Source organism: Podarcis filfolensis (genome assembly GCF_964270895.1).
Source record: "Podarcis filfolensis genome assembly, chromosome: 6".
In the NCBI taxonomy this organism is placed as follows: domain Eukaryota; kingdom Metazoa; phylum Chordata; class Lepidosauria; order Squamata; family Lacertidae; genus Podarcis; species Podarcis filfolensis.
In genome coordinates, this window is record NC_139609.1 from 27,409,041 (window position 1) to 27,432,667 (window position 23,627).

At 46.3% G+C, this 23,627-nt stretch overlaps 1 protein-coding gene across 2 annotated transcripts in view; it reads left to right on the forward strand.

Annotated features, from left to right (window-relative positions):
- Positions 1-23,627, forward strand: part of GFI1 (growth factor independent 1 transcriptional repressor) — a 40,102-nt gene that overhangs the window by 7,221 nt on the left and 9,254 nt on the right. For both annotated transcript variants that reach the window (XM_083620720.1, XM_083620721.1), the window contains exons 2-5: positions 1,671-1,831; positions 8,829-9,091; positions 9,692-9,889; positions 22,223-22,629. In XM_083620720.1, the coding sequence (XP_083476846.1) occupies positions 8,977-9,091; positions 9,692-9,889; positions 22,223-22,629 (720 nt within the window). In that variant the 5' untranslated portion in view covers positions 1,671-1,831; positions 8,829-8,976. The remainder of the gene's footprint in view (positions 1-1,670; positions 1,832-8,828; positions 9,092-9,691; positions 9,890-22,222; positions 22,630-23,627) is intronic.

Consider the following 23,627-nt stretch of genomic DNA (forward strand, 5'->3'; position numbering starts at 1 on the left):
AAACTAAAAAATAAATCAATCAGAAACCTGTGTAACGTGAGAGGACTTTGCCATGGTGTATGTAGTTTGAACTGGGTTTTGTTCCCTTAGACAAAAATATGTGGAAAGGATTTGTTGAGGGAAGGAAGTTTGAAATGCACCAATGTATAGGTTAATTTCAGTATCACACACTGTTCTTTGCTGTGTCAGTAGGTTGGAAGAAGGCATTTGACTTGATGCAGGAGGAATGCTGTGTAATGTGAAAGTCTGCATATTTATCCATTCACAGAAGTTTGACCACTCAGGCTGCACCTACTTGGGAGTAAGCCAATTCAGTTCAGTGGGACTTATTTCAAAGTAAGCACGTCTAGGACTGTGCTGTAAAAGAGTTGGAAAATTAATCACTCCCGCCCACTTAGAATTTTCTGTCTTACAAGGGACAGCTATCTGGGCCAGCCCTACTGTTAGGCAGGCAGAGTGAAGTTGGCTTGCCTGAGATATCAGAGATTGCAGTACTGTTAAAGACAGTGAGTCATCAGTGATTTACAGTGCAATCCAACCATGTTTACTCAGAATTAAGTTCTATAGAATTAAATGGGGCTTCCTCCCAAGTATATAGGGATAGGATTGCAGCCTTAGTTTGTACATATGGGTTGTATCCTGGGAAGTTGTACTCAAGAGTAGAACCATTGATAAGAGTAGGCCCATTAATTTCAAGGGTCTGCTCTAATTTAGTTCAAGGCTTACATTTATCACAAGGATCTTAGGTTATCTTTGATCTATACACAAAAACATTGCCATTATATGAAGACGAAGAGTGGTATGCAACTAAGATTTACCCAGAGCATAACCAGTTGAAATTAATGAATGTGACTAAGTTAGGCCCGTTAAAGTCCATGGGTCTACTCTGAGCAACACATAGCTACCACCCAAAATAAACAGGGTAAAATTAAATGTTGAAGGGTACTGCCTCCTGTGTTAAAGGACACAGGTGGCGCTGTGCGTTAAACCACAGAGCCTAGAACTTGCCGATCAGGTCGGTGGTTCGAAACCCCGCGACGGGGTGAGCTCCCGTTGTTCGGTCCCAGCTCCTGCCAACCTAGCAGTTGAAAAGCACATCAAAGTGCAAGTAGATCAATAGGTACCGCTCTGGCGGGAAGGTAAACGGCATTTCCGTGCGCTGCTCTGGTTCACCAGAATCAGCTTAGTCATGCTGGCCACATGACCCGGAAGCTGTACGCCGGCTCCCTCGGCCAATAAAGCGAGATGAGCGCCACAACCCCAAAGTCGGCCACGACTGGACCTAATGGTCAGGGGTCCCTTTACCTTTACTGTGTCCTGTATTTTTTCGACCCGGATTGGATCTGCAGCCCTTCCTGCTAGTGGAAGCCAGATCGTGAGGGGCAGAAGAATAGGAGAGCCAAATGAACAGCAGAACCCATCATGGCCACTTTGGTCCTGAGCCCTGGCTGACTAGACACACTTATATAGCAGGGCTCCCGTAAAGGCCAGAAAGGAACGAGTGAGCTGGCCGAGCTGATTTATTTTATTGTCATTTTATTTATGTTTTGGGTCGCCTTTTAGAGAGAGAAGGAGGAGGAGGAGGTGAAGAAGAAGAAAAGCAAGATTTTGGTGGTATTGCAGCAGCAGCAGGCTCACTAACGCTCAGGAAGTGGAATTTGTGGTTTCAGGGGCTGAGCTCAGAAGGGGTGTTTAGAAAGAAAAGGTCCAGCGCAAGACACCGATTCTTCAGAGACGACAAGGAGGAGGAAGAGGGGGCTGTGTATTGAAAGTCCCCGAGGACAAGAAACAGGCAGGCAGCAACCGTCTCCTTCCATCGCCTTTCTCCATGGTAAGTGAAGCGCTTCTTCTTCTTCTTCTCCTCCTCCTCCTCCTCCTCCTCACTCACCTTCTCCGCCTTCTTCTGAACCCGGGAGCGCAAAGAAAGTGTGGGGGGGGCGGACGGACGAAGGATTCGCGCACCCAGATTTCCGTCCATCTGAGGGCGGCTCGGTTCTCCGCGCCACCCACTCGTGTTTGCGTCGCTGCCTTCTTTACGCACGTGTGAGCGGGGGAAAACGGACTCTGCTTCTTCCCGGAAGTGGAGGCATCATCACCCCCACCCCCCAAAAAAGGGCTCGTAAACTCAGCCTCGGCGCCTCTTCTGCTTGCAGCCTAGGAACTTGGTGGCTGTTAGTTCCTGAGCAAGTGCAGAGTGTGTGGCTCCTATTCCCCACTCCGCCTCTCCACCCTCCTGTTCTTGTACGATCACAATCAGCTCTGGGGTATGATAGGCTGCTCAGAAGGAGTGTTTTTTTCCAGGGCAAGCTTCAGGCCTGGCCCTTCTCATCGAAGAAAGAAGGTAAATTAGTGGATGGGTGCAGAGCAGAGAGAGAGAGAGACTCCTGGGCGCTTCGCCACTACTGCCGCTCTCTCCACTGGTTTCTTTGTCTTTCTGGGTTTGTTTGGTAGGGGTGGGGCAGGGTCTGGAAGGGACCACGAGGGCCATTCTAGTCCACACACGCCCCCCCCCCCGATCTAGCACCCAGACTTCAAATCCCACCTTACTCCGGATCAGGCTCCCCATGAAAGGAATTGCCTTCCTGGATTCTAAAACCCTCTTGCAAGGTGGAGGGAGCTGTGTTTGGGCCACGTGCCATCCGACCCATCATACATACACCTCCCACTGACCACACGTTACAGGCAAACGCGTGCCACCGCCAGATGCGCATCTTCCAGGGTCTTTTCTTTCGCAAGCAGCCCTAGGCTTGTCTTACTCCGAAGAAAGTCCCAGGTCACTGTGTAAGGGGACTGTGAAGCCTGTGTATATTTAAGAAAAATAGGGAGGAACGGTGGTGGGTTGTTTTAGTTTTGGAGAGTGGCGATTTAGAGCGGTGAAGCTGTAGAAAGGAGGGTCCTTTACTCCTGTTAGCCGGTTGCCAACAGAGAGAGAGAGAGAGTTTACAACTGCGGAGAGGGCAAGCCATATTTCCCGCACCCAGGCTTCTCCTATCAAACCTTCCCAACTTTGTTCCTGGGAGCTCCTTCCATTTAAACGATGGTTTGTGCAATGGCGAAATTGGACGAGGGAGCCAAGAAGGAGTTGTTTTGTTTGAAACCGAAATCCAGCCGCAGGGTGGGGGGTGAGGATGCGGGGCGGGGGCTTCCCTATCAGCAGGGGGGAAAGGTGAGTGGGGTTCACCACAGATCCAAATTACTCAGCGCCGAAGGTGGTTCAGTGACAACAACCTGGGGAATGAGGTTTCGTGTTAATCATTCCCATGGACTGTTGCTGCCCAGACATTTAAATACACTGCTTATAAAAGGGCAGCTTCACACCCGAAGCTTCTCTAGCCTATATACAGTGGTACCTCGGGTTAAGTACTTAATTCGACCCGGAGGTCTGTTCTTAACCTGAAACTGTTCTTAACCTGAAGCACCACTTTAGCTAATGGGGCCTGCTGCGCCGCCGCTGCACGATTTCTGTTCTCATCCTGAAGCAAAGTTCTTAACCCGAGGTACTATTTCTGGGTTAGCGGAGTCTGTAACCTGAAGCGTATACAACCTGAAGCGTATGTAACCCGAGGTACCACTGTATATATAAAAGGCACGGGGCATGTTCACACGTGTATGGCACATTCGCGTTCGCCCTTGTAGCGTCACGCGTGCCTTCCCGTTGAACCGGTGGTTCAAAAAGGAAGGTTAGGTGGCCCGAGCGCACTCTGAACAGCCGAAAAAAGATGTGGAACGCTTTGTCAACGGATTGGGTTAGCTCCCCAGCCCTGCGCTATGCTGGAAATTGCTCTTCAAAGACAATGGAATCCAAGGCGCACGCGAGACCCCCTCCCCCATAGGTGCCGGGCCCTGGGTGCCCGAGCACCCACAAAATTCCCCATGGAGGGGCCAGGCACCCACAGATTTCGGCGCCAGGGCCATGCACGCTGCATGGCACCCACGGCCCCGGGCACCCACAGTCGTGGGGCCAAGCTGCTACTCCTGCCCTTTCCATTTTCCTACCTAAACCATTGCGCTCTCTCTCTCGGAAATATCTAATCTGGCGCGGCTCCTGCTTTTCTTCCAGCGAATCAATAGAGGGCAGGGGCGAGGGAGGAGGAGGCTGGCGCAGATAAGTCAACCAATCTATCAAGGCGCTTTGATTTTCGGTCCTGCACTTTCCGCTTCTGCGTCTCCTTCTCAAGGATGAATGGAGAGGCAGGTGGAGCGACATGGAAATTCTCCCACCAGCAGTAAAACGGCAGCAGAAACAACAACAACAAAGCCCGTGGATCCAGCCTCCCAGCTGCCTTTGATGCCTCCCTTTTGAAAGCGACAGGATGCGGCCAGCTTGCAAAAGCGCGAGCTTGCAGCCGCACGGCACACGCACATATTACATATATATGCGCGTAAACGTTGGTGTTTCCATCACGACCAGCCGAGCTGAAAAACTAAAATCATGTTTAAAAGTTTCAGCAGGAACGGGAGCCGCGCAGAGCAGGTTACCTGTAATCTGGCGGTGGTTTGCAAATGCTGCACTTTTGGGGGGAGTGCAATCTAGTATAACTGGTGTCTTCGGCAACACTCGCGCAGTTCCCAGTTAGATCTGTGCCGGAGGCCAGACTTTCCCAAGCGGAATGGGCCGCCTGGACTTTTTTATATAATAAAAAATAGTTCGTGTGGGTAAAAGGTTATCCTCCATTTTTTATTATTTGCAAAAGCCTGTTCGGGACTCTGCACATATATAATAGTGGACAGCGTTTGTCCTGCTTCAGGCATTCAGATCACAAGATCCAGGATCTTGCAGTAGCCTAATCAGTCAGGGCTGCTTTTCTTCGTATCATTATTTTTCCTGGGAAGGAGAAGCCCTGTCTTAGAAACCGGCGGAAGGGCGCATCCCGCAAGCGCATCACCCAGCTCCTGCAGCGGGATTTGCGCAGAGGGGAAGTCCCGCGGTTCGTGCCCGGATGCACTCAATGCAAATGCGTAAAAATAATAATAATCGAAATGTGCAGCCATGTTTTACTTATGAGACTCGTTCTCAGGTAAACGCGCCTAAGTTTGCACTATCCTTCTGACGCTTGTAGTTTATTCAGCTTTTCTGAACCCCTGAGAGCTCGGCACTTTGAATCCAGCGACTCTGGCCAAGTCTAGTCTATGGGTTTCATAGAAAAGTTCAATTGGAAGGGATCCCATAGTGCAGCCCCTTGCAGTTTCATTCCACCTGCCACAAACCCCATAAAGACAAAGCGGTTGCATCTGGATAGACACTGTCCGGGCTCAACACATGTTCACTTATTTGCTAAATAGATCGAAACGAAACTAGACAGAAAATGGTCAGGAGCAGGGCAGTGGCGAATTGCGGGGACGTGGGGGCGGAACCAGATTTTTGCCGCTATTTTCAAACTAAACTAACTTTTCAACTCCACCAATTCCTTTTAAACCCCTCCTATTCAACAGGACAGGACACGGAGATAATAAATACTGCGTGACGTTTCGATGAATTTGAGGCTGACTTTGGGGGGGGGCTCTCAATAGTTGACGCTTCCTTCCCCCGCCTCTCCCCCGTCCTAGCTTCAGATTCAATCCTGATTTGGGTGCCCATGGAATGAAAACTTTGCCCGGGCATCCGGTCTACGTAACCCAAATGCTGGTTGGTTTCCATAAAGTACATGACGCGAATCTGCCAGTTCCTGCAGGATACTAAAAGCGCGACTGTTCTACAATTCCCGCGACCTCCCAAAAATGATAAGAAGTTTGATCGTTTCTCGAGGTTCCTCTAACGGTTCATGTTCCCCCAAGGTCCCTAAATCCTAATTTAAGTCACTCCTCCGCAGCCTTCAGCCAACCTATTTTGCCTTTCACCCGCAGGCAAACTGGGTGAAGCAATGAGTTATTACCCTTTCAATCACTATTTCTTATCTGAGGAACATAAATAAATAAATCATGCAGCCCACGTTTATTTTTGGTTGAGGGAGCGGTGGTGGTTACGCATTCATTTTCAGCCAAAAGAGAAGGATATTTTTCCACCAGTAGAAGTTGGCAAGGGGAGAAAAAGCCCACCCCCGTGAACGATTGACTCTGCATTCTCAAATGCAAACTCGGGAGCAAAAAACTCCACGGAACAGAGAGTCTTACTTCCGAGTTAACGCGCGTTAGGATCGAACTGGGTGGCTCATTTGGGGGCTTCAGTAGCGACACGAAATCCCAATTCAAAAATAATCTGCAGAATCAGCTAAAGAAAGGACACGTCACCATTGGAAACACAGCTTTAATGATGGGAATCAACTGGCTCGCATAACTTTGCCTCCAGAGAGGAACAAGGCGGTCAGACGATCTAGCCAAAGTTTACAGTGATTTTAAAAAGAGAATTCAAGGTGTCTTTCATTAGACTAAATGGCATGTTAAAAATGTTTACTTGCTTGTGCCTGGATCTTGCCCATGAAGTCTGCATATTTGCTATTAGGATTCATACGCCACTTTTCAATACAGTTATCGGGGCGGTTTACAATAAAATAGTTGAAGCACAATAATTATTGGGTGAAATCTGAACAGCCGCAAGTGTGGGAGGAGACAGATTTATGGCACAATAAAATGTTGTTTGTAGACATTGCCTTTGTAAAATCAAAAATCAAAATCCATTTTAAACGTCAGATTCCCTCCGCCCCTTCACTCTGCTCTGAATTAGAACTAAGGTGTACGATACAACAGCTGTTCAACGCTACATTGAATTTCACTTTTTGAAAGCAAATCCCAGGGGGAGGTTAACTGTACCCGCTTTAGGATCGGAGTGCAATAAATAAAATTATTCTAGTACATTTAGCAATATAATCCAACTGCAGTTTATAATATGCGATTTGTAGCAGATCCGGTTGGCAGGGGAATATTCGCGACTGTGTTCCGGGTGTTGTTGTTTTTCAACAGATCAATCACAATACTCATTGACAGGCGATCCATCCCTTTTCTACTGTTCCTAATATATAATATTCGTCCTCCTCCCCTCTGTCTAGTTTGTTAGGGTTGTCACCCTCCTGCGTGGGCTGCATCCCAGGAAAGTTCACGACACGCAATAAATGCGATGTCTTTAAGGTATCATGGGGTGGATTTTGACTCTTCGGTTGCTTTTCTGAGCTCACCTCTCTGAGGATCAAGGCCACGAGACCATTGCTTTGGATCCAGACCAGCTTGGTCAGCGTTTAAAAGCCAGGGCGCAAACTTTGGAGCTCGACACTCCTCAACAACTTAAAAGATGCGGAGGAGATATTCCCCATTTTGTCCCGCATGGTGCTTGCCCGACTTTTACTCCCCTCATAGGAAGGATTGAGCCCCGCCCCCCGCCAACACCGCCCCCCCCAATTCTGGATCTCCCCAGAAATATCGATCAGCTCTTTGGAAGCTCTTGCGCAGAGGTGTTCACTGCCTCTTTGGCCAGCTGATTGTCTCACCAGAGACCTCTTGGGGGAATTCGGTGTCAGCCCGCTGGTTTTAGGAGAGAGAGGCTAAACTAGACGCGTAGAGCACGAGACACTTAATATCAGGGTCGTGGGTTCGAGTTCCACGTCGGGAGGGAAATCCTGCATTGTAGAGGGTTGGACTAGACGACCCTCAGGGTGCCTTCCAGCTCTACAATTTTGTGATTCTATGCGGCTCACGGGGAGCAAATTGCATTACGAACAACGAGGCTTGCTTCGGAGCGGGCTTGACTAATAGGATCGCGGGCAGGTACTGGCGCGCGCGATTCCCCCTGCCTGTTTTCTCGGCCAAAATCGGGGGGGGGGGCTCGCCCACGAAGATCTACCTCTTGAAATGAGCGGAACAAAGTTAGCCCATTAATGTCCGGGCTCTGAGGATGACTGAGCCTTGGTTGCAGGAGAGAGAGAGAAAGGAAAAGGAAAGGAGGAGAGGGAAATCTGTTTGATTAATCGTAAGAGAGGGATAGCGATGTTTAAGCCCTTTTTCTCGGCCACGTTGCTAGAGAGATTGCTTTTGCCGCGCGCGAACCACAACCAATGCTGGGGCGCTGACTGAATTTGAAACACGGGAGAATTCGAGCACGGGATTGCTCGCACCGACGTGACAGGCACCCCTTGATTCTGTACGGCAGCGCTCCCGAGCTATTTGCGCCACCAAAGAGACAGAGACAGAGAATCGGGTACTGCAGAGTTTAGATAAGTGGTGGGGATCCAAACCTTGCGGTTGTTTCTTTGAAGATCTGCGTCAGCCACCGCCTCTTGGGCTTTTTGCGCGCTTGAACCTTGAGAGGAGAATTTGGCCCTCTCCCACAATAACGCCCCACTCCTCCCCACATTAACACGTGAAGTAACCTTTGGGGGCCAGGCAGGCCAGAGAATAAATGAATGAATGAATGAATGAATGAATGAATGAATATTGAGGGAGAGGAGAACAGAAGGGAGAAAGCATACTTCCTTTGTCTCGCGCGGTCGATTTCTGGAACAAGTCGCAACCTGTAGGAGAGAACGCTTAGTGGTTGGAGTGCCGCATCTGGAACCGGGGAGCGGGGTTCGAATTCGGCCAGGAAGCCCACGGGGTGCCCCCCCCCCGCTTTTCTCTCAGCCTCGCCTCTCCCGAAGGGTTTGTTTGTGTGAGGATGAAATGGGAGCGGGGAGAAGCCCGTGCGTCACCTCGAAAAAAGCAGAGCTACTGCGGCTGACAGGTGAGCCGGCTGCCTGACCACCTGCGCGAATGCCACCTGGCGGAGGGTAGTGGCGTCCTCTTTCCGTCCTAGGCATCCAGCCCGTCAGCCACGCTCCTCCCTCCCCCCTCCCCCTCCCTCCCTCTCCCGCCCCCTCCAGCATATTCCCTGGTAACCAATGGCTCGCCCGACCTCTTCGCAGAGCACTTCCCGCAGGACTGGGGACGACTTGGAGAGAGCCGCCGCTCGACGGGACGCGCCGAGGCAGCCCGCGCCGCGGGGACTGGTGGCCCGAGAGGCGTGAGGAGGAGGAGACGGAGGGCTGAGCACCGTCCACCCCGCGAGGCACCATGCCCAGGTCCTTTCTGGTGAAGAGCAAGAAGGCGCACAGCTACCACCAGCCCCGAGCCCCCGACGGGGAGTACAGCCTCAGCCTGGAGAGCGTCCTGGCACAGATCTGCGCAGGTGAGAGCCAAAGCGGTTTCTTTGGCCCGGATTCCTCGGGTGCCTCCGGACCGGACCCGAGGCGCCTAGAGCGCAGGGGAGGGTCAGGGTTTACTTTCGACGGAACACCCAAGTCGCCGGAGGTGGTGGTTATAGGCAAATGGAGATGATTTTCCATTTGACGCCTGATACGCAGGCATGTATCTGTAGTTACCACGTGCTTTTATTTAGTTTGTTTTATCTTACTGCATTATGAAAAAAGTCTTAATCTTATTTTAAAGTGTTTTTTTGTTTAGATTAGTGTCTTTTTATCTTATTGCCTTCAGGAAGAGTTTTAATAATATCCGCTTTTTCACTACCCTGTCTCCCAAATCCACTTTTTCACAGGTAGAACAAGCGGATAAAAGGGCAGCTACTGCGTGATAAAAATATCTATCTATAGTTATCACGGAGTAGCTGCGCTTTTGATCCAACAGGGGAAAAGTGGATTTGAAGGTAGCGCGTTTGTTGGCTGGCGTTCTCCTCGGGCACCTGCAAATGGGGATTGTGCGACGGGGCGTACACGGGAAAGCAGGCTTCTCACGAGATCTTTCTCCTTCCTCCCCCATCCTTCCTTGGCAGACACTAAAGTTCCGGGGCAGATGCCTTTGGGCCTCCCGGAGCCTGAGCCCTCGCAGGGCCGCTTCTCCCCGGAATCTCAGCTGCCCGACGGGGCGGACGGCACCTCGGAGTCGGCTCCCAGCTGCGAGGGCAGCCTCTGCGACCGAGCCGCCGAGCTGGAGGATTTGTGGAGGCCGCCTTCTCCCTCGGCTTCCCCAGGTAGGAGCTGTCGTCGGAAGGGCTGGGTGGTGGACGCGTTTCTAGGCTGCTTTGGGACAGGATCCGAACGTTTTGTGGCCCTCGCTTTACAGCCCAGTCCTGGCCATCTCGTTGCGTTCAGCAGGGTTTACTTCCAAGGATGTGTATAAAAGATCTCAGCTGCCCACTTGCATGTACGTTCCCATCTTCCCTCCTTAAATTTCTCCCCTGGCTCTCAAGTTTTAATCCCCACCCCCACCCTATCCCGCATCTCCGACCATTGCCGTGAGGATGGGGGAAAGAGAAACCCTCTTTTGCCTGCAGACGTGCGATGATTTGCGCGCACGGTTCATAATGAAACGCAATTTCAGTCGCGCGTGTTTACCTCTTTATAATAAGGCAGGAGGAATCTCAGAACAGTCCGCTTCTTGCTGACCCAAATTGTCCCCTTAAAAATGAAGAAGAAAAGAAAGAAAACGCTTCGTTTCTTAAATTCAGCGATTCAGGCTTCAAAGGTGTGAGAATCTCTGGATTTCCCCATCGGATTTTTGAAAGAGCCAAACTATACCTGAGTAATTTCTCTTTCAATATATTTGCAAAGGGCAAGGTGGGGGTGGGAGCCACAGGACGAGCGCGAAGTCGATCTGGATTAGTCGAGGGGGTGGGGGAGAACACACCCCACCCGCCCCGGACTCGGTAGGGAGCTCATTTTGCCCGAGGGAAGCGGGGCTGACCAGTAAAGGATCCCTAGCAACGAATTCTGCGCTCCAGTTCGAGGGCGGAGAGATTAAGCGCAGTTGTGCCCGAGCAGCTGCATGAAGGATCGGGACAGAGCTCAGGATCGGGCCCCCGGGGCAAAAGTGCAGAGCCGCACTCAGGGAAATGAGCCCCCAAACGCAGCCTTACATCATCTTCATCAAAAGCTTGATATTTTTTTTAAAAAATAATCTCTGAGCGGCAAGAAAACGAAGTTATACCATCCCTGCTAGTGGATCCCCGTTAAGACCAGATGAAGTCCATAATGAAAAATTCCCCAACTGCATTACTCTGTACAGAGGACGATGTGCGATGTGCATTGGGGGGGTCTCCATCTTATTAGTAGACTCTCTCTTCCTTCCTTCCTTCCTTCCTTCCTTCCTTCCTTCCTTCCTTCCTTCCTTCCTTCCTTCCTTCTTTCTTTCTTCCTTCCTCTTTCTTTCTTTCTTTCTTTCTTTCTTTCTTTCTTTCTTTCTTTCTTTCTTTCTTTCTTTCTTTCTTTCTCCCTTCCTCCCTTCCTTCCTCTCTCTCTCTCTCTCTCTCTCTCTCTCTCTCTCTCCCTTCCTTCCTTTCTTCCTCTTTCTTTCTCTCTCTCTCTCTCTCTCTCTCTCTCTCTCTCTCTCTCTCTCAAAAGAGCCCCTTCCTTCCTCTCCCTGCCCTGGACTCGATCCGAGCGCACGGCCTCTCCTCGAGAGCAGCGCAGCCTCTGGCTGGCTTTTCCTTTCCCTTTGATGTGGTCGGCCCTGAGAGGAAGCTGAACTCCTCACTTGGCGTCAGTCGCCCTGATCGCGTTCAGAAACACAGCCCGAGCAATTTAGAACAATTTGCTGGCGTTTTTTCCTTTTCCTTTTAGGAACGAAGGAGTCATAGAAAAGCGGATTTTTAAAAAAACAAAAAATAAATAAAAATAACCATAGTTTTGAAGGCGTTGGCTTTAAAGCTAGAAAGAGATCACTCCTAGGTCTATACTAGCAGCATAAAAGTGGAGAATGGGAGCAGGGAGAACTCTCTGGCTGAAAAGAAAGCAGAAAAATTGTGCTGCTGCTGCTGTTTTTAATATATCTCAGAAGGCTTCCTCCAAAATCCTTACTAAACAATTCTCCCTAAAATGACTGTAGTTGTGCAGTAGGAAAGACAAGGATGCTTGACATGTATTGATAAAATAGGCTATGTCTTATGCTTTATATCTGGGAATATGATTATTAAAAAGGCATAAAAGAAAGACAGGGAAATATATATATTTCAAACACGCCCGCGCCCCTTCTCGACCCTCTTGTTTGCAAAGTAGTTGTTTGCAATTTGATCAGGTCGTGAGTTCAAGGAACTGCAAAGAAAGTGATTCGTTCCTCCGAGGAGAAGGTTGCCCTATAAAATAGCAAAGGAAATGGGTGATAGGATTTCTGAATCTTGCCTGTCTGCCTGCTTAGGCATCTCCTACCCCCAAAAAATCACCACCTGTTTCACAGGCTACAACAAGGGACTCTGGTTTGCAACATTTCTGCGGCACTTCAAGCAATCACAACCAAAAGGAACCTGTCTAAGCTTTTGACATAAATGAACAACAGCATGATTTCAGACTAGACTCCTCTGCACACTTTGCCATTTTAATGTTTGATGTTTTACTGTGCTTGATGTTTTAAGTGGTTGGAAGCCGCCCAGAGTGGCCGGGCAGCACATAAATTTTTTATTATTATTATTATTATTATTATTATTATTATTAGGGGTTCAGCCCCATTGAACACAGTGGAGTTTATTTCCCAGTAATCTTGCCTGGGATTGTGATGGGTAATATACAGATGTAGACACACATTCTTGTGTATGCTTTATGTATCTATATATACATTCCTATTGACAATGATGATTGTATTAATCTGATGGTAGGAACAGCTGAATAGTGTAGCGATAATGATGGCATTATAGTCACCTCATTTTATCCTTCCAGACTTTTAAATATTACTTGCTAGGCTATGAAAATATTTTATGGCTATTCAGAAGGAAGGATGAGTAATCCACCGTGATACTGTTTGCTTTCATGGCGCGAAGGAATAGATCCTTCCAGGGATCCACAGGAGGAAAATGAAGACTCAGCCCTTTCTTTCTTTTTTTTAAAAGAAATATTTATTAAGGTTTTACAAAAACAAATATACAAAAACACATAATAAAAAAAACAAAAAAATAAGAATAAACACACAAAAAATAAGAAAAATTAAAAACAATTCCATTTTTCATAACTTAAAACTCATTTGCTTGTTTCTTTGACTTCCTCACACCTCCCCTTCTTGTATTCCCATTTAAATAATCAAATCAGCAAATCCTTACCCTCTTTCATTTATCTTATCTCTATAACTTAACATTTTATAACTCAGTATTTTCATCCATTATCAATTCATTTTTGCATATTCTTATTAACTTTGTTACTAATAACCCTTTTTCCATATTCTTAAAGCATTACAGCTGGAAACCACTTAATTTCTATCCAACATCATTCTAACATTCATTAATTTTACAATATTTCTGTAGATAGTCTTTAAATTTCTTCCAATCCTCTTCCACCGACTCTTCTCCCTGGTCTTGGATTCTGCCAGTCATTTCTGCCAATCCCATATAGTCCATCACCTTCATCTGCCATGAAGACTCAGCCCTTTCTTCCGGTCTCCCACTAAAATACAATTTAGAAATCTATACTTACATTTTTAGCCTGCCTACCCTTCCAGGACCTCCAGGTGCCATACATGCTTGCCCCCACAACTCCAATTTTATCCTCACAATAACCCTGAGAGTTTGGTGGCATTGCATGTCTTTATTTAACAAAACACTGCTTGATTGTGGATCTTACCTCCAAGCAGTGCAAAACACTAACATTGTCAATAAAGGGCAAAGTTAAAATCAAGTATTAAAAAAAACAGCAACCCCCAAAATAAAATAAATAGTTCAGCAAAGAACTTACTAAAACACATGTCAACTTCTACATGTCTAGCTTGCCTAAAACGTTTTTAGCAAGTGCCGGAAAAAGAACAGTGAAGATGCCGAAGTTTAGGAGCTGCCACACTAAAAGATCACTTTCTTACGAGTGAATTAACAACTATTATGTGTTACCTGTAACAGTGTCAGTTCTGTAGATCAAAGCAGTTAAGTGGGCATATATGGGATGAGGTAATCCTGGAAGTAAAGATAAATGAACTGAAGGCATACAACTGAGAGAAAATGGGTGTGCTAACAGCAGCAGCAGCAGCAGCAGCAGCAGCAGCAGCAGCAGCAACAACAGTACTCCACCCATCTGATTGGATTGCACACAATGCATTGATTCTCCACATATGTTGTTGTTGTTTAGTCGTTTAGTCGTGTCCGACTCTTCGTGACCCCATGGACCAGAGCACGCCAGGCACTCCTGTCTTCCACTGCCTCCCGCAGTTTGGTCAGACTCATGTTTGTAGCTTCGAAGACACTATCCAACCATCTTGTCCTCTGTCGTCCCCTTCTCCTTGTGCCCTCCATCTTTCCCAACATCAGGGTCTTTTCCAGGGAGTCTTCTCTTCTCATGAGGTGGCCAAAGTATTGGAGACTCAGCTTCACAATCTGTCCTTCCAGTGAGCACTCAGGGCTGATTTCCTTAAGAATGGATAGGTTTGATCTTCTTGCAGTCCACGGGACTCTCAAGAGTCTCCTCCAGCACCATAATTCAAAAGCATCAATTCTTCGGCGATCAGCTTTCTGTATGGTCCAGCTCTCAGCTCTCACTTCCATACATCTCTCCACATATAGTTTCTCTGTAAATCTAGTTCTGTGGCTTTTTGTTTCGTCATGTGCCTGGATGTCATTGATGTCTGCGTACAACTTCCAAAAAAAATAGCATCCTTGCTTATCCAAAATAATATCCATCAAGAGCATAGCTGTCAACTTACAGATTTGAAAATAAGGGACCAGCAGCCTTGAAAATAAGGGATCAGCAGCCAAAATAAGGGATCAACAATTACTTTGATAAAATAAATATTTTGTTGCGTGCAAATGGCTTTAGATACCTATTAGGTCCATAAATTACCATATAGCATATATTCAACACAAAAAACAGCAACAATTTGTTGTTGACAAAGCACAGCTGGACATAGAAAGGGCCCCATTACCTTCAGTAGCTTATTTAAGGGACATCATCAATAAGGGACAGCAGAGGGACATGGCGCTGGGATAAGGGACTGTCCCGCCAAATAAGGGACGCTTGACAGCTATAATCAAGAGCATTCAAGAGCCCTTTGGAAGCAAGAAGGCCAGCCTCGAAAATATCAAAAGTAGTTGCAAGGGGCCAAAGTCGTGTTTACAGTGACAGGACTGAATTAGGAGATTACAAAGCTTATGATTGATTAAGGTAGTTTCTCTTAGAGACTGACTGCTTGCCAGATCAGACTGACAGCAGCTAGCCTTGCTGCGTTGCTCGCTCATGATCAGAGATAGAATATATCTGTGGTGTACTCCTGGTGATGAGATTCCCAGTGTTTGAGCTGCATCCTAAATTGGTTTGCTTCCAACATCTCTAGTCAGCTTGCTGGGGGTCCATATGGCGCTGGCAAAGCAAGCTGAACTTTTGGCCCATTTGACAGAAAGCACAACAGAGAACAGTTCATTTGGACTTTTTGTGTAGTGTTTGTTTTCAGTTTTGCTCAGAAACGGAAATTGCTGACAGCATTTCCACTGATTAAGTGACACTGTGGTGAACGCTGAGAATAGTAAAGTTGCCACCTTCTGGTTTTTTCCCAACAAAATAGATCTTGGGGGAATGGGTGTGTGTGTGTGACATCTCACCAAGGTGGGTGTTAGACTTTTGCTTGACCTGTTTTTTAATTCTGAATTTCAAATCCTTGTAACCCACCCTGGGACCTGCTGGAGAAGACTGGGCAATACATGGAATAATAATAATAATAATAATAATAATAATAATAATAATAATACAACCAAAAAGGAAGATACATATGATAACCTTCTTAAAATTGGAGGTAATGTAAGACACTGTTGTTTCTTCAGGCAAAATACTCAAACAGTACCTACTGTAGAGGTAGAAATGTAATGCAATTTATATTATTAGATGTCAATTTAATAATTAACTCCTTTAACCATACCCCCAAATCTGACACTGAGGGCTGGCTTTCTCCTTCTGCCTAGTGATTGGCTTTTATTGTACTGATTTATTTGAAGAAGGGCATCCCAGTGCCCCAAACATTCTCTTAATGGCACTAACGGCTTAGCCCCCATCTCTCTCTCTCTCTCTCTCTCTCTCTCTCTCTCTCTCTCTCTCTCCCCTACCCACCCACACCATGCTCAAATGATCAAAATGGGACCCAGTAGGTGATCTGGCTGAGTGTGAGAAAAATATCGCTACTGCAAAATTGTTTTTGTCAAAGCAGAGCACAAACCTGAGGCTGTAATAAACATGTAACCCCCCCCCCCCAAAACCTGCTCAATTCATACCCCTTTCCCTTTTGATTCTATTTTGCTCTATTCACTTGTAAAATTGTTTAAAGTTTTAATTTCTCCTCCTCCTCCTTTAAAAAAGCCTCTATAATTGTTTTATTACCTTTTCCTGTACTTGCAGAAAGTGCTTTTTTAACCCGTCTTTTTCTTGCCGGGGTGTGTGTGCGTGCAGATAGAATATTATTAAGCTACGGCCATTTTTATTTTTACAATTATTTTTATTCTCAGTGGACTTAATCACATCTCTTCTTTCCCCTCTCTATTAAACCATTGATTATATATTGTTATTGGATTATCAGTCTGATAAGCAATAATTCAGGAGTTAGTTGATGGTTTTTGTAAACTGATTATTCTACTGAAACATTTTATCTTGCATTTTTCCCTATGATTATTACGTGTGTGCATGTGCTTTAAATATGCTCCTTGATAAAATTAGCTAATAATGTGAACTACAAGGTATTGGGGGATTTAAAAGCACAGTTAGATGTATCTCTTACATGTAGCATTTTTATTTTTTACATGAAATGGATTCAGATAACATATGACATTTGATTTGACTCCATTTCATGTAAAACTTATTAAACTGGACTACTGTTAATAATATAGGAGTAGTGTGTGAAATCTGTAATAACCATAGCTGTCAACTTTTCCCTTTTCTTGCGAGGAATCCTTTTCGGAATAAGGGAATTACCGTTTAAAAAAGGGAAAAGTTGACAGCTATGGTAATAACCCCCAATGCATATTTTCCCTTTAACTCAAAACATATTGCAGGCATGAACAGAAACAAAAACCTTAATGCGTTCACACCTTAGAGGCCATAACAGCACAAATATATATTTTTGGCTGTAGTTCTCCTTTTCCTATGCAAAGTAAACCCACTAAAATTACTGAACTTAAGCTGGTCACATTTATTAATATCAACCTAACTACTCAAAGTAAGGCTAGCATGAAATATTTATTATTTATTTATTATTTATTAAATTTATACGCCGCCCTTCATCTGAAAATCTCAGGACAGTTGACAAGATAAAAAATACAGGATAAAAGCACAAATAAATGAAACAAAAAACAAAACAAAAAACAACAACAATGCCCCCTCCCACAAACACTATTTATATTTATTTATAATGAATACCTTTTGATATTCAAATTCAGAGTTTGGGTCATGGTTAGGCACCAAATATTTCAACGTGTAGCATTATATTCCCAGCCTCCTTTACATTTTAATTGGGAAGGTCTAACCAACAAAAATGGCATTTCAGTAAAACTCCTCTGTTAACAATAAAATAAAGTCGCAATGTGACAGGGCTTGAAACATTACAGAACAGCTGACCCTCTGATTTATTGATGTTAAAAACATCTCTTACTGTGTGTGGTTTCTTTCCATGTAAAAATATGTCCAACTGCTAGGGAATACACAGGGCACGAAGTGGCGCAAGTTAGGTTAAAAAATCACCTCAGGCAGTGCTCCCCCCTAGGGGTACTCAAGGGTACGGAGTACCGCCCCAAATGTTAAAAGTGTGGGGCATTTACTGTAACAACTTCATAGTGAGCACCAGCACCTTCCCTCCACTTTTTATTTATTTATTTTTAAAAAGCACTGATCACCTGTATTGGAGTGTGGGTGTGTGGGTGTGTATAGGGCAGGAGTCAAGTATAACCCCAATGTACACTTTGCCCAAACCAGTCAATACTTGCATATTCAAGTTATGGAACCGAGGTACTGCTGTTATGCTGTGGGGTGTGTGTATGTGTGTGTACATAATTCTTGCTGCGGGAGAAGCTTTTTTGTAGATAAGGACAGGACAGGCATTCACTAGCAACACCGCATGAGCCAACAGGCGCTGGTAATAGCCTGCAATTCCACATGGCTTTCAGAGCAGCAATCGGTGTACTACCTAGAGCAGAGGTTTTCAACCTTTCTGAGTCCACGGCTGCCTTGACCAACTCCATTCTTTCTGCAGCACCCCTGTGGGGCTCGGGAGCCCAGATGTGTCACCCTTTGCCTGCAGAGCCGGCAGCCTCTCAGTCTTTTTCAAACACCCTCCCTTGTGGAGTGTTCCCTCAGCCTCCTCTCCCCTCTCCTTGGGAGTCCTCTGGGCAGCTGCTGCTGCTGCCCCTGGTCTCTGAGCTGCCCCCCTGCCCCAAAGAGAGGTGTCTCCTCCCATTGCCCCACAAGGGCCTAGGAATCGGCCCTTGGCCAGCCCTAGAGGCACTATTTGTCCGGGGAGTTTGCAGCCAGGGCTGCTGCAACAAACTGCTGTGCAAGCCTTTGGGAGGCAGAGACGTGAGAGGGCATCAGAGGAGGGAGGGAAGGAAAGAGGGACAGAGGCCAGTGTTGCCCACAGCACCCCTGACCGTCATTCAACGCACCCATGGGTGCCACGGCACACTGGTGGAAAACCATGGAGCTAGGGGAAGAAGCATTCAAGGCTTAGAAAGAATATCTGTCTATGACAGAAGCACAATAAGAGAGCTGCATCTGGTGCCACAATTGCTATGCATTTTTTTCACTAAGACTGATCATGCAGCAGACACGATCTTGTGGAGTCATAGGGCAAGAACCTCTGGATAAGTCAGGCAATGCCATTACTGGGCTGGTTATGATTTAAAATGATGCAAGTGAACTTTTGCGAGACTTCGATGTCACGCTAGAAGCAAAATTGTTGTTGTTTAGTCGTTTAGTCATGTCCGACTCTTCGTGACCCCATGGACCAGAGCACGCCAGGCACTCCTGTCTTCCACTGCCTCCCACAGTTTGGTCAAACTCATGTTTGTAGCTTCGAGAACACTCTCCAACCATCTCGTCCTCTGTCGTCCCCTCCTCCTTGTGCCCTCCATCTTTCCCAACATCAGGGTCTTTTCCAGGGAGTCTTCTCTTCTCATGAGGTGGCCAAAGTATTGGAGCCTCAGCTTCATGATCTGTCCTTCCAGTGAGGTCTCAGGGCTGATTTCCTTCAGAATGGATAGGTTTGATCTTCTTGCAGTCCATGCGACTCTCAAGTGTCTCCTCCAGAACCAAAATAGAGGCATCCAAATCAGCACCAAGTGGTCAAAGCTTCCTTGGCTGATGCTGCAGGTGGGAGGCTGTCAGTGCAACACTAGGCTCATCTACTCAGAAGTAAGGCCACCTGAGATCAGAGGGTCTCCCTGCCAGGTAATTTGTTAGCTGCCCAGAGACCATTTGGTAAAGGTTATAAACACAAGTGATAAATGCATAAGGGATGGGAGCCTGAATGTTTGAACCCTTCTCCTACAAATAAGCTTCCCGTAGGTAGAACACTAGCATGCCAAGGAGAAGACGCACCTTGCCTTCCTCAGTGACATTCTAGTTTTCAACCTGCTGATTTCAACCTCACGGCAAACCAAGGGAAAAAACATGCAACCCCCTTGCCACGCCTACAGCTTAAAATGTTGTGGTCTAGGAAAAGTTTGACCCCTTGAGTCACCTGGTCATAAATAAGGGAGATCTTTAAAAAGCAAACCATGCTTTAATATAGCTATAACTACTAGTATTTTTGTAAGAGCAAGTATTCTCTCCCTTACTGTCTGAGACCTTATAATCTAGCTTGGCGTTTTCAAATGTTGCCATTGATTTGGGAATTTGCATCCCCTTTTCTCCCAGAGGCTTTCAGTACAGTGGTACCGCGGGTTAAGTACTTAATTCATTCCGGAGGTCCGTACTTAACCTGAAACTGTTCTTAACCTGAAGCACCACTTTAGCTAATGGGGCCTCCAGCTGCTGCCGCGCCGCCGGAGCCTGATTTCTGTTCTCATCCTGAAGCAAAGTTCTTAACCTGAAGCACTATTTCTGAGTTAGCGGAGTCTGTAACCTGAAGCGTATGTAAAATGAGGTACCACTGTATCTAAAACATCTCCCTTCATCTGCCAACCCTGAACCTTGGGATCTGCATGGGGAGGCCATTCTCATGGTCCCGCTGATGGAACAAGGCCTTTTAGCTGAGATTCCTGCATTGCAGGGGGTTGGACTAGATGACCATTGGGTCCCTTCCAACTCTAAGATTCTATGATTCTCTGTGGCAGCACCCTATTTGTGGAACTTCCCTTTACTGGAAGTGCATCAGTCATCTTCAACATGCAGTTTTCATTGCCAGCCAAAGATGTACTTGTCTACCAAGGCGTTTTGCGTGGTGTCGTAGTAGTTGTTTGACTAGCTTGCCATCACCCTCTTCCTAGGAGCTTACATTCTTGGGCTTTTACTTCATTTTTCTGAGTTGGCGAACTACATACATTTATTGCATTTTTTTTTATGATGAATTGTGAATCACCCCGTGATCTTTATCAGCGCAGGGTGGTTTATAAAGGTGGGCGGAATTACCAAAATAAATCTGACGTGGTTGAAAGCATCTGCAACTGTGCAAATTCTTAGATTGTCTCCAAAATGAGATCAGCGCCTTGTGTTATGTTTTTTTTTCCTTTTTCCAAAATGGTGGTGCTGTGCTGCTAATCACTCATATAACTGAAAAACGGGGGAAATGATTCACTCCTGAATGATTTTGCAAGGAAACAGGTTTGAGATGAGACTCGTGAATGACAGAATTAGCTTCACTGTTCCCTAGTTTTGTCTCAGAAATCAGGGCGAAGAAGAGAACTATCCTTTAATCTCAAATGTTTATGAACTGGACGGCGCAGAGTGCGAATTTGAAAGTAGCTTTGTACGGAGCAAAATGAAGATGTAAAACGTTTGGCTGGTCCTTGCAACCGCTGCCACTAAACTCGTGAAAATCTCCAGTGGTTTTTAAAATGAGCCAACTGTTATGAAGCTGTTGTTGAAATGTTTGACTAGCAGAGCTTCTTGTTATTGCCTATTCTATTATCTCCAGGAGGGCTTGCTTCCTTAGTGTTGCATTTTAATTTCGACAGAGCTTTTAGGCTAATGACAGAGGAAGTGTATTATTGTTTGGTCAAATACATCTGAACTTATTTCAACCTGTGGGTGAATGGGAGGGAGGGAGTAGTTCTCTCACACGTGAACTGCGGCCGTTAGTGACCGGGGTGCTTCCAGGCAGGCATTCAGTGCGAAATGCGTGCTACTCATGCACACAGGTGTGTGTTTTTACACTGTTCACACAAGGATGCTACCAACAAAATGCCAACCCTGTCCTTATGTTGCTTTGTCCTATCTGGATTTTCCTCTTCCACGGCAAATATGATGAGTAAAAACAACCCATTGTGCCTCTGCAGCCACTGCTGGTATGGAAGCTTCTTAGCACTAACCACAAAATACGTAATAAAAATAAAAACAACAACCCAATAACACCTCCCCCCCAAAAAGCCACATTTTAAAAGGACATAGGATGTTAATCAAATCAATCAAAGGCCTAGTTAAAAAGGACCGTTTTTGCCTGGTGCCTAAAGGTGTATAATGAAGGCGCTTGGGAAACTTCCCTGGGGAGAGCATTCCACAGACAGGGGCCAGTGCAGAGAAGGCCCCTTCTCGTGCTGCCACCCTCTGGACCTCCTGAGGAGGAGGCACATGAAGAAGGGCCTCAGAAGATGGTCTCAGGTTCCAGGTAGGTTCATATGGAAATAGGCAGTCCCTGAGGAAATGTGTGATATATATATGGAGGATGTATGGAAGAGAAGTGATTGAACCAGACAAGAGGGCCTTCTTGGTCGTTGCACCTGCCCTGTAGAACACCCTCCCATTAGATGTCAAGGAAATAAACAATTACCTGACTTAGAAGATATCTGAAGGCAGCCCTGTATAGGGAAGTTTTTAAATGTTTGATGTCTTACTGTATATTAATTTGTTAGAAGCTTCCCAGAGTAGCTGGGGTAACCCAGTCAGATGGACAGCATAATAATAATAATAATAATAATAATAATAATAATAATACGGAACAAAGAAACTCAGCCCAGACACATTCCATCAAGCTCCACCCCGTGGTTTAGTTGTCAAGTGGTGGTATAGCAGTGAATAACATGATTGGAGAAAATGGAGTATGTAGACACTCATGTCGATCATGAACAAAGAGAAACAGGATATGCACAACCTATTTGTAAGATAAGCCTGGAAGCACCCTATATACTAAAGAGCTAACACAACAAAGAGGTCGAGTGCGTGTTCTGTGTGAACCCCGTTTAACTGCCTGCACTCAATTTGTGTCTCGACAGCCTCTGAGCGCTCCATCTGCCCCTCCTTGGACGAAGCTCCCCCCTTCTCGGTGCCCTTGAAGCCCTATGCCTGGAGTAGCCTTGGGAATTCTGAGCTGAGACATTTGGTCCAGAGCTACAGGCCCTGCCCAGGTCTGGAACGTAGCTCATCCCTTGGTCTCTTCTGCGAGAGGGGATCTGAGCCTGCTCTCTATGGATCGGAGCGCAGCTCAGCGCTGGGACTCTATGGTGACTTTGGCTCCTCTGGACTCTTTGAGCGGCCAGCAGCAGCCTCTGGGATCTACGTGGAAGGCCCACCTGGACTCCAACAGGAGAAGAGTGCAAGTAGCATCAAATTGGAATCAGAGCTCCTCTGTCGCCCCCTGTTAATCAGCACTGGTTCCTACAAGTGTGTCAAATGCAGCAAGGTATGGATCATATTCTATGATTCCCCTTTGGTGGTATTCCTCTGTTCCACCCTACTCCACTTAGCCAGCTTTGGGGTGGGGGTTATTTAGGGTTGGTGAGGTCCAAAGGCTTGGGCAAGGTTGGTCAAGGCAGAGACAGGTCCCTCTTTATTGCTTAATTTCAGGATGTGTGACTAGGAAGCTTGTACGGGGAAGGTGGAGCCATGGCATATTAATTGTTCAGATAGCTCTTATGAACATAAGAAGATTCTTGCCCATGAGCCCAACATCCTGGTTCCTACAGTGGCCAACCCAATGCCTTTCAGAAGCCCCAAAACAGGACATGACAGCAAAAACCCTTTCACTGTTGTTCCCCAGCAACTGATATCCAGAGGCCTGCTGTCTCTGATCCTAGACATAGTATACAGCCATTACTGACCAATAGCCTTTTGCAGGTCTGGCTGGACTTCACAATTGTCCTTGTTTTGTAACATTTCTAAACTTTACTTTTGTCACAGACACTCTAAGCTGTTTGTAGCATTTCTAAATCATCAATCAGTTTAGACAATGAAAAAACCCGCTACATATGACACTATATATATCTCCCTAAAATCATAAACTACATATGAAGCAGTATCAGATATATATACTGATTGACAAAACAGTATCAATTATTACAGCAGACCACATACTTGTCAATCAGCATTTCAGCTTGCAGTAACAGTGGCACAACTAGGTAGTGGTGTAGCATTGGGGCGGTTTCCCCGGATGCAAAATTGTTAGGAGCGTAAAATTTCAGCACCTAGTGCTGCCTCAAAACAGCTGTGCGCTTTTGTCGCTGAGCTCCGTTGAAAAAGGCTTCTCCATGTGAACCAGGAAGTGACCTCTCCAGACAACGAAATGACTCTTCTTTTCTTATTTTTGTGGCTGCGATCTCCTGGGTGACGCAGGCACTATTAGGCAGTTGAATGTGCATGTGTGCCTCATCTGTTTCCCTCCACATGGCCCCGGGCCCTCGC